At 47.4% G+C, this 11788-nt stretch overlaps 1 protein-coding gene across 1 annotated transcript in view; it reads right to left on the bottom strand.

Annotated features, from left to right (window-relative positions):
• Window positions 1–820: 820 nt before the first annotated feature.
• The window catches only part of ZBTB7C (zinc finger and BTB domain containing 7C), an 88879-nt gene continuing 77911 nt past the window's right edge, over window positions 821–11788 (bottom strand). Inside the window, exon 3 of the mRNA XM_063295855.1 lies at window positions 821–1465. Within this exon, the coding sequence (XP_063151925.1) occupies window positions 829–1465 (637 nt within the window). The 3' untranslated portion in view covers window positions 821–828. The remainder of the gene's footprint in view (window positions 1466–11788) is intronic.

Below are 11788 nucleotides of genomic sequence, written 5' to 3'. Positions count from 1 at the left end.
TCTACCAGTAGAGAAATTTCAGAGAAATTATTAAAACTCTTGAACAGGTCTCTGGAGCTTGTTTGGGGATAAACAAGGTGAATAAATTATAACGTCATCCAGATCAGATGAAGTCATGTGGGTTACTGAAGCTGACCAGTCAGAGTGGACATGTGAATATTGTCCTTGATGGCCCTGAACTCCTGAAGAATCAAACTGGTAATTTGAGGATGCTCCTGAGATCATCAGAGGAATGATGCTTCCAGTAGCCAGGGCTGTCTTTTAGCAGCTCTGGTTATTAAGGCATGGTCCCTTCTATCCTTGATCTTTATTCTGCATTATACATGGGGCTGCCTTTGAAAATGATTTGAAAGGTTCAGTTGGTACAAATGAACGTATTGCGTGAACCCACAAAACAGGCTCATTCAGGAACCAGGTTAGGTGTATTATGTGAATGCAGTTGTCCTGGGATGTTTGGTGGGAAATCCCACAGTGATCCATCACTGTGTTGAAAAGAAATACGAAAAAGTTAAATAAAAGATGCATTAGCCTTCTTTGAGGGGGAATGGACTAGGTGATCTCCCACTCCGTCTAACCCTGACATTCTGTGAGTCTACAGCAGTGTTTCTCAACCTTAGCGACTTGAAGATATGTGGACTTCAACTCCCAGAATTCCACGTATCTCCCACAAAGTCCACGTACCTTCAAGTCGCTAAGGTTGAGAAACACTGGTCTACAGCAAATCCCTCCTGCCATCTGAAGGGGCTGCCTTCCCCAGTTTCTTAGCAGAGTAAGCTGTCGTCAAGCTGGCATTGCACGTACCCAACCCATCCATGGAGAGAAGGCAACTCAGTTGCTAGCTTCGGAGAGGGAGGCCAGGGGGTTGAGCGCTGCCAGTCCGCTGAACCCGGAGCCCCAGGGGTCCGGGAGAGAGAAGTACGGCCGGGCTGACAGGCCCTCGCCGTGGCTCAGCGCAAAGGCAAAGAGGCCGCCGTTCTGCTGCAGATCCAGGTGTGCCCTCCCAAACAGCTTCATCTGGGTCTCCTCCAACTGGCTCTCCAGTTCCTGCAGATTCAGCCCGTTCTTGGCCCCTTCCATGAAGTGCTTCGGGCTCGGGCCTGGGAGGCACAGGGCGGGGCCGCCCAGGTGGCCGCTCATCTCTTCGAGAGCCGGGGGCACCAGGAAGCTTTTGTCGTCCGGCTGCCCAGTTGGGGCAAAGAGCAAGCTGGCCGTTCTCCAGAGGGCTGACTTGCGTCCCCGCCTGGGCCGGGAGATCCGGCAGCTCTGGCGCTTGATGTGGCGATGCAGGTGGTCTGAGCGGGTGAAGCTCTTGTAGCAGAACTTGCACTGGTAAGGGCGGATGCCCGTGTGGATCCGCATGTGGTTCTTCAGGTCGTAGTTGTGGACGAACCGGGCACTGCAGTGGACGCAGAGGTAGGGCCTTTCCCCCGTGTGCTTGCGCATGTGAATCTTCAGCTTGTCTTGCCTGCCGAAAAGAGAAGCCACCGTTAACTCAGGACTGGCCCACCAAGGCGTGGAGTTGAAAGACCCCTGATATGATAAGAGGAAAGGGCAAACACCCTCCCGGCAGTATCACGGACACATCCAAGTGATCTTCCAGGCAAAAGAGAAGACCTTGCCTTCGGCTAGAATGTTTTTCAATAGATGGTCTCCCATCCAGGTATTAGCCAAGCCCAACCCTGCTTTGCTTGTCAAGAGCAGCTAAGTCAACCAAGAGTTGCCACCTAGCTGGGGATTAGGGAAGGGGCCTACAGCTGAAAAAGGATGGCTCTCCTTGTACCCAACGTAAAATTAGCTTTACCTCTCTAGACAGTGTGTCTAAAGGAAAAGTCAGCTGCACTGCAACAGCTGCTCCCAAGATCGTCTGAAAATTGTAAGTTACGGGGAAGAGGAAAGAGAATTAGGTGTATCTTCTCCATACTATCAAAAAAAGCTCAAGTAATCTCGCATGCCCTGCAAAGATGCGACAGATATTATTTATGTTTGAGAAGGTCTCCTGTGGGTCTTACGGCAGGCCCTGTGCTGTATCGGTGACTTCTTTCATGGGCTCTAAACCATGCTGGCTGGTGAATTCTGGGAGTTGAAGTCCCTGCATCTTAAAGTTGCTGAGGTTGAGAAACACAGCTCTAATGCATCTTTAACGGGGTGTCTGCAGGAGCGGGGGGGTCAAAAAAAGTCAAAATGGGGTCTATGACTATGGAACTGAAGCCCTGCTATGCAGACACCCCTGGTATGACTGATCTTTGGGGCTGGGGAACCCTTCCTAGAAATCTCTCCCCTCTTTAATCTCAGGAAAAGGGGATACATTCCCATTTTCTTAATGAGATGAAGGAATCATAGGTGGGGGAGGCCTTCACTGCTTTTCTTTAAGGTGGAACCAGCTGTGCAAACATGTGGGCTATTTCTCCAACTGCATCGGGAACCAAGCTAGATCCCACTGCCAAATCCTGCTAAAGCTATTTCTCAGATATCCGCATGATCAGGATGCACAGAAGGAAGCCTCTTGCAATGCAATTGCTCAGCTATCCTGGAAATGCTGCCCTTCCGACAGGATGGACTTCAACTCCCATCATCCCACAGTCAGCAAACAGGCCAAGAACCAAAGGAGCAGGGAGCGCCTTGGCCAGCAGGTGGCCGCACAATCCCATATTGCCGAAGGAGCTGGGCACAAAGCTGTAACATGGGGGAGAAGCTGGTGGCTTCACTTGAAGCTACCACAACATCCCGGATGTCATCAGAAATACGATCAACAGACCAAGATCTCTGATCTCGCCTTTCTACGCAAATGCAGCCATGTGGACTGGGTAGCTCACTGAAGCTCAGTTCTTCTCCAATCTGGATCTATGAGTTGCTTTAAGAGTTGTAAAAGTTTTAGCCAGTTAATATACTGGTTTCACATGGCACCCCTAACCACATCCACTAAATACCAAGGAGATACACTCACGGAGTAGGCTGACCTGGCTAACTGTCTGGTGAGAGTGAATGAACCCAACCTATTTGGCAGTTTATGATTCAGGAGTGGCATTCATCCAACCCACTATACCTGTCAGCCCTTCGAGGTAGTCCAGACAAGAAGCCCAAACCAGGGTACGAACACTCCCTTTATTGTAAGGTTACAGCAGCATGATCTTGGAAGTCTGAAAGCCCTTCGCCTTTGCTTTCCAGAGAGCTGAGCAGGGTCCCTTCTGAGATGCTTTCTTCACCTCCATTCCTTCTGTGGGCTCAGCTGCCTCTTATCTGATGGTTGCCCTGGCTGCTGCTCTCCCTCCTGTCTCCCAAGCTTATTCTCCCAGCTTACTACAATACCTGGTGACTAAATTAATTCTTTTTCTAGGTTTGCACAATCTATTGAATCGTAAGCCAACCACCATTGAGTTCACCCATTAAGCCACCCAAAACCTAACCCAAGTGAAGATTAACTGTGCCCAGAGATTGGGGGAACTCAGCTGTTCTCAGCTGGAGGAAAAGTGAGTTAAAGTATTTGCTTGCCCCTGCCCACGAGACTCCCCCTGCATTGGGCCAAGGTTTTGCTGGCAGGTGCCTTGAAATCTGCCATCCCTTCCCTCGAGAACTCCTCTGCAAGTGGCATTGTCCTGTGGCAGAGGGCAAGGTTCCTGCTTTGCACATGGGGTGCCCCAGATACTTCTCCAAGGAGGCTGGGGGGGCCGGGGGAAACATCCTGTCTGCTGGACAGGCAAGATGGGTCAGAGGTCTGACGTGATATGAGACAGCAGTCTGCATTCTCACCTGCTCAGATATACTACTCCTGAATGCAGTGGTTTCACACCAAACTGCTAAATAATTTTCTCTTCCTTAAAGCTTTCTAAGCAGTGACCATCACCAAATCTTGCCCCAGAGGGTTTCTGGGCATGAATTGTGGCTGGTTGCACAGATCACGCTGAAGCATGGTGCATTTTAACCCTGTTTTCCTGAAGAAGCATGGTAAGGTTCACATGGTAGGCTAAGCCTGAATCTTCCCTGAAGCCCGCTTGCCTGGAATTCCCGGTCACCTCTCTGCATCAATGGCATAATCCTATAAACCTCAACCTCGGCCCTTCCCCAGTGCTTAATCATGAAAAGGCTCTCTGACTTTTCCACATCTTCAGAGAGTAACAGGCTTTCCCTGTCCTACAACATCTTTCTGTGATCTGTGCTCCCCTGAAAGTAGTTCAGCACCAAATTATATTTGCTTTATAGATATGCTTGGCCATTAGGACTTTTTTTTGTATACTAAGTATGATTTGTTTTGGATAGAGGAAAGAAAGTTAATCCTTCTCTCCCCAGCTACAAGGGTAATGTCTCCTTTGAATGATCTCTGCTTGCCTTTTCCCAGAATTCTTTTTTTAACAACTCAGTCTAGCTTAGAGAAGATTTCTTAGTGGTCTCCCATCCAAACACATAGGCAACCTGGCCCTGCTAAGTAGCTTTTTCTGGTCATCCAGTAGAGGCTAGATGCTGCCACCTGAGCTGAGCAACTGGTAAATCTTCAAGTGAAGCTTGATTCTTGGTAATTTCATGGATGCCACAATGTACGTTTATTGACAACAATGTGAAAGAGCATCCTGGATGTGTGTTTACTTCATGCAGGCTGGGGAATTCTGGGAGTTGAAGTCCATGCATCTTAAAGTTGCTGAGGTTAAAAAATGCTGGTTTAAAGCCCTTTTTTTCAACCTGGCTTCTGTGCAATGCTAGGAACGAACGGCAAAACACCCAAGCTGATTTGAATACAGCCAATCTGTTTATCGTTAGAGCTTTTTCCTCCCAATCAGTGGTTTGGGGAACTTTTTTTTAAAACAAACAGGTTCACAGCCTGAAAAAGTTTGAAAATCCCTGCTCTAGATTACAGAACGCAGCTTGCAAAGACTACCCTGAATGTATTTGGAGTACAAATGGGCTTTGATTGCACTTGGCTGTGCTTCTGGTTTACTGTCCAAAATATGACTGACATTGCCCTTAATATGGCATGGATAAAGCTAATCTTATCACCTGGTTTATGTCTTCTCTATGTTTTTTAGAAGATGTGAAACACAGAACTGACCAAAGCCATTTTGGACAGCAGAGGTTAACATTGCCAGGGCCCTGGAGCATGACCACGACGTATGGAGACTGTGGCTTGGAATTTAAGAAGAGCTTCAGCAAAGGATCGTTACCTTGTCGTGGTGCTGGAGCTTGAGCACCTCAGTGATGCCATGAGCTAAACCATGAAGGGCCACCCAAGACGGGAAGGTCATGACAGAGAGGTCAGACTAAATGCGATCCCTGGGGAAGGTAACGGCAACCCACCCCAGCATTCTTGCCATGAAAACTAAATGGATCAGTACAACCAGAGATATGTTGGTATGCCATCGGAAGATGAGACCCCCAGGTTGGAAGATGGTCAAAATGCTACTGGGGAGGAACAGAGGATGAGTTCAACTAGCCCCAGACGTGATGACGCAGCTAGCTCAAAGCCGAAAGGACGGCTAGCGGCCGACGGTGCTGGTGGTGAACGGTGAATCCAATGTTCTAAGGATCGAAACATCGGAGGTAAATTCCAGGCAAAAATGGGCATGATCAAAAACAAAGATGGCAAGGACCTAACAGAAGAAGAAGAGATCAAGAGAAGGTGGCAAGAATATACAGAAGACCTGTATAGGAAGGATAACAATATCAGGGATAGCTTTGATGGTGTGGTCAGTGAGCTAGAGCCAGACATCCTGAAGAGTGAGGTTGAATGGGCCTTAAGAAGCATTGCTAATAACAAGGCAGCAGGAGACGACGGCATCCCAGCTGAACTGTTCAAAATCTTGCGAGATGATGCTGTCAAGGTAATGCATGCTATATGCCAGCAAATTTGGAAAACACAAGAATGGCCATCAGATTGGAAAAAATCAACTTATATCCCCATACCAAAAAAGGGAAACACTGAAGAATGTTCAAACTATCGAACAGTGGCACTCATTTCACATGCCAGTAAGGTAATGCTCAAGATCCTGCAAGGTAGACTTCAGCAGTTCATGGAGCGAGAATTGCCAGACGTACAAGCTGGGTTTAGAAAAGGCAGAGGAACTAGGGACCAAATTGCCAATATCCTCTCAATAATGGAAAAAGCCAGGGAGTTTCAGAAAAACATCTCTTTCTGTTTTATTGACTATTCTAAAGCCTTTGACTGTGTGGACCATAACAAATTGTGGCAAGTTCTTAATGGTATGGGGATACCAAGTCATCTTGTCTGCCTCCTGAAGAATCTGTATAACGACCAAGCAGCAACACTAAGAACAGACCACGGAACAACGGACTGGTTTAAGATTGGGAAAGGAGTACGGCAGGGCTGTATACTCTCAACCTACCTATTCAACTTGTACGCAGAGCACATCATGCGACAAGCTGGGCTTGAGGAATCCAAGGCTGGAGTTAAAATCGCTGGAAGAAACATTAACAATCTCAGATATGCAGATGATACCACTTGGATGGCTGAAAGTGAAGAGGAACTGAGGAGCCTTATGATGAAGGTGAAAGAAGAAAGTGCAAAAGCTGGCTTGCAGCTAAACCTCAAAAAAATCAAGATTATGGCAACCAGCTTGATTGATAACTGGCAAATAGAGGGAGAAAGTGTAGAAGCAGTGAAAGACTTTGTATTTCTAGGTGTGAAGATTACTGCAAATGCTGACTGCAGTCGGGAAATCAGAAGACACTTAATCCTTGGGAGAAGAGCAATGACAAATCTCAATAAAATAGTTAAGAGCAGAGACATCACACTGACAACAAAGGTACGCATAGTCAAAGCAATGGTGTTCCCCGTAGTAACATATGGCTGCGAGAGCTGGACCATAAGGAAGGCTGAGCGAAGGAAGATCGATGCTTTGGAACTGTGGTGTTGGAGGAAAATTCTGAGAGTGCCTTGGACCGCAAGAAGATCAAACCAGTCCATCCTCCAGGAAATAAAGCCAGACTGCTCACTTGAGGGAATGATATTCAAGGCCAAACTGAAATACTTTGGCCACATAATGAGAAGACAGGACACCCTGGAGAAGATGCTGATGCTAGGGAGAGTGGAGGGCAAAAGGAAGAGGGGCCGACCAAGGGCAACGTGGATGGACGATATACTAGAGGTGACGGACTCGTCCCTGGGGGAGCTGGGGGTGTTGACAACCGACAGGAAGCTCTGGCCTGGGCTGGTCCATGAAGTCACGAAGAGTCAGAAGTGACTAAACAAATAAACAACAAAATGGTAGAGGGCGGGAATTAAGGAATGAAACAATGGAAAGAAAATCAGTCCATTGTGTATCTGCAAAACTGAGAGAAAGGGTAAAGATGGAACAGGCCTGATCAAAGATGATCTGGTTTTGTGGAGTGGTGTTGATAAATACATGCAGCGAAAGGAAGGGGTAGGATTAATTATGATTCCAGGCTAAACTGTATGGCAGGAAGTATAAATTGCTGTCACTGAGGTCCTTGTGGAGGGATAAGAAAGTCAGAATCCACAGGCTGATGATACTTGCATGTTAAATCTAGCGTTAAATCCACACTGAGTTTGGCTTATTAAAGACAGGCTAGGCCAGGAACAATGTATCTGTAAGATGGAGCAGCTCAGAGGAAGCGGTATCTGCTGGACTGACCCAAAGTCTCAGGGACTGGGTCCTCGTGCCACACTCAACCCGGCACCTGGCTAGCAAAACACAACTGCTATGTTTGCAAAGTGTGCACGCAACTCTGAAACAAGCAAGCCACAAATACGATGGGTTGATCCATACCACGTATGAAGGCCATGGCTGGGTTTCCCTCGGGTGGCACGGCTGGGCTGGCACACTTTGCTACCCCACTCCATCTTAGATTAGCGTGAAATGAGGTTCGCCCTGCATGTTGCACCCCCATATCAAACCAACAAAGCTACCTTAACCTCTACCAATTAAAAGCACAGAAGAGGGAGGGAGGAACGATGCATACACCGGCTGGATTTCCCTCGCTCTATCTCTTCCTTTTCATTTGGCTGAAGCCCTGTGACCGAGGATCCCCCCTTCTCATTCTTCCTACCCCCCCTCTGCTTCTCTCCAACACTGCCAACATTTAGACATTGACCATTTTCCCCTTGGAACTTCCTCCCCCATCCCAATAGAAGAAACAGAGTGCCCGCAGAATGCCACCACATTCCTCATCATTCACTTGGAGCAACGATCTCCTGCTTGCAAAGAGCACAATCCAGTCTGGCGATCTGGAAAACAGCAACTGCCTGTCTGGGGTGAGAAAAGGGGTAGCTTAGCTGGCTGGGGAATTCTGGGAATTGAAGTCCACCCATCTTAAAGTGGCCAAGGTTGAGAAACACTGACCTATCGAGAGATGCTAGGCATAAGCCATATGCAATGATGCCATTTCTGCAAAGATGTCATGATGCACATGTCGTCATGTGCTCCCACTCCAGAGACAGCCATGCCAGAGGATTCAGGCTCCATGATAAAACATAATAAGCCTGGCCCTGGGAATGAGGAAGGGATGAACAACCCTTCAGGGAGGCATTTCCAAAAAGATGACTCAGGAGAAAGCATGAGGAAGAAACTCAAAGTGGCCCCGCCTTAATTTTGTTTGGCATAAGATGGAGTAGAGAGAAACTCTGGCAGGCTTTAAAGATCCTGTTATTCTATCCCATGGCAATAAAGGAGCATCCCTGGGATCTTTCTTGACCTGCCCTACCTTGCAGGGCTGGCCATGCCTTTTTCTTTCACTGCAACTATGACAGTCTCTAACTATGGTTACAATCAAACCTTTGGGCACAATATTCCTCTGGAGAGACCCCTTTCCTCAACCCAGTGCCCTCCAGGTATGCTGGGAGCACAGCTCTCACTGTTCCCAACCTGTCTCAGGGGCACCAGGTTGGAGCAGAGATAGGGCACCTTTGAGGATCGCACTGCCTTTGGGACGAGCCGAAGCCCAATCCTGCTAGTTGTCGGAGGCCGAGTCAAAATTCAACAGGTCTCTTCCCTCCTCTCTCCCCATCCAGCCAGTTGGCAGAGGAAGGAAGAGATCCTCTTCCTGAAAGTCTGAACTGCTGATTTGCAGAAGACTTTTGCAATCTAGCCAGGGGCTGGCTGCAATTCCCAGGGGCCCAGCCCTGCTTCAGAGCAGCCCCTCTGAAATAATTGTGATCCTCATTTTAGCCCCTAATCTGTTGCAGTTAGATAATGAGAAAAGTCTGTCCTGATTTTGTTCACAAAGAAAAGCAAAGGTGGATTATACAAAATATCCACATTCAGACATAACAAATCCCTCCTTATCCTTCCTCCTTGCCTGCAAAGTAGATCTTGTAATGGGCTGACTGTCACCCAGTCATTGCACAGCTGGGCTTAAACCTCTTTTGTCTTTTTTACCAGAATCTAACATGAACAAAGTCTGTGAAGGCTTGTACTCCCAACAGTAGAGAATATACGTAGCTAGGGGCTGAACGGTCGGGTTCAACAGCAAACCAATTTACCGCCTTTGACTTCCTAGCCTAGTCAACAGCTCAGGGATTTCCAAGTAATCTTTCATCCAAATCCGAGCCACAGCTGACCCTGTTTCACGTTTTTGAGAACAGCCACGGAAGAAAACCAAAGACTGATTTTATGGAACCCCCACGCCCAGAGATATGTCCTTCTCAAGACCACGTAGGCTGTAGACACAGCTGGGAAGGTGAAAAAACATCCCGAAGGAGCCAGATGGCAAACCACATCCGCATTATTGGCACAAAATCTCCATGGAGGTTCCATGCAGTCACCAGGAGCTGAGCTCAGTTCAAAAGAAACTTTATTTTCTTTTTCTTTGCTGAAATGCCAATGGTTGGATGTCATTTTACGTTTTGTACATTACGCATGGCCAGAAGCTCTTTATAATGATGAAGCCTGGGTGCTGCTATGGAAGGGACATTTCCTGAAAGGACCTGACAAGCTACGGTGGTGGCAATAGAGAAGGGCAGAGATGGGCAATTCTCTCCTCTTCCATGCAAGGAGTGTCTGAAAAAGGAGAAATGTGCACTGGGGTTCTTGGTGCTCGGCTGCTTTCCTGCAGACGGTTCATTCCCATACTAGTTCATACACACTGTTGATGCTACAGCAGGTTTTCACTGAGTTGAATCTGGAGCTACTTGTACTGTCTACCACTGGAAGTAGAAATCTTCACCGAGTTACTACAAGTTAGATTCTGGCAAAGGAAAAGCTCTAAGCACAGCTGAGCAGTGATTGGGTGAAGGTCAATCAAGTAAAGCATCTACTTTGCAGACCAGGAACAAGAGGCAGTGAGCATTTGCACACAAATATCATCTGTGGCTGATACTTCATCTTCTTAACCACATGGCCTGCCTTTGTTAAAACTACCGGGGCTCTAGAACTTTGCTGAACTCTTGCAAACCCCTTGGATGTCACCCAGTTGATCCCACTCTGTCATGACTACAAAGAAGACTGCACGTCCCTAGAGCACAGGAAAAGTTTGTGAAGGATCGTATTAACTCTCCACTGGAATTTCTGGAAGGTAGCCCCTCTTGGCCTTGACACTGGACCGGTGCAGCTCCCTAAATAGGAACACAGGATATTACCTTATGGTGAAACAGACTTTGGCCCATTCAACCACACTTGCTGCTATTCTAGCAAGCAGCAACTTTCCAATGAGGCAGAATTTTTGTAGCCCTTCTGAAGTAGGAAATAGGAATAAGGGAAGATATAACAGCAGTCCTCGTATCTGGTAGGTTGTGATACAGCAGGGGGGTTATTCATGGTGGCCCCAGAGGGCAGGGCCAGAATCAGGGGGTTAAAATGTCAGGGAAGGAGGTTCAGGAGGCTCCAGAAGTCAGGAAGAACTTCCCGATTGTATCAGCCAGAGGAACAGACTGCCACATGAAGTGGTGGGTTCTCCTCCATTGCATATCTTCCAATAGAGGCTGCAGGGTCATCAGCTAGAGATACTGCAGAGGATCCTGCACTGAACGGGGGTTGGGCTTAGCTGAGTTGTAGGATCTCTTCTGATTCTACGATTCTCAGACCTTCTACTTGCAAGGCAGGACTCACTGGGAGGGTGCAACAAGATCCAGATTCAAAATCATCCTTTGGATGATACGGGGCCCTCACTTAGCCCCTGTCAGCAACTACTTAAAGGAGCTGTGGTTCTTCCTGGGCTTACATGGCAGGAGCCACAGGAACCCAAGAAAATATCTTTTGATTTAAGGAGATGCCAACAGCTGCTAAGTGCATGCCCATGTGTTCCCTGGATCCCCTTTTCTCCTGCCAGTCTGGATCTCACTGCACAGCCCTATTACCTACATGTGCTTCCATGGGTGAAATCTGCCCCCATTTTGGCTCTGGGCTCCTGGATGCACTCCTTGATAATCCTTTCTATTTCAGAATTAAATTGAGCTGAAGAAGCAAATCTCCAGATCTTTGCTTACAGACAAACATTGCTGGCTAATGAGGAACATCTACTGGTTTAGTAATACTCTCTGATTGGCACATAATATTGAACAGAGAAGATGTCCTGGTTGGTCTCAACAGTGGGGAACACAAGGTGATGTCCATCAGCACTAACATGCTATGGATACTACCTTTGATGCCTAATAAATCATCTATCTTACTTGGCCTTTAAGGTTTTTTAATTTGGGGTGTGTGGGTGGTAGTAAAATATTGTTTTAATTTTTAGAAACGTGAGGCTGGCATGTTGAAAAGCTAAGTCTCCCAAATGGATGTGGTAGGTATTCTTAGAAAATATGAGCATAGAATCATAGAACTGTGGAGGTGGAAGGGCCACAAGAACTGTCTAAACCAACTTTCTGGAGTGTACAGGAAAATCAAGT

The sequence above is a fragment of the Candoia aspera genome, chromosome 2 (assembly GCF_035149785.1).
Source record: "Candoia aspera isolate rCanAsp1 chromosome 2, rCanAsp1.hap2, whole genome shotgun sequence".
NCBI lineage: Eukaryota > Metazoa > Chordata > Lepidosauria > Squamata > Boidae > Candoia > Candoia aspera.
This window is presented reverse-complemented; position numbering and strand designations above follow the sequence as displayed.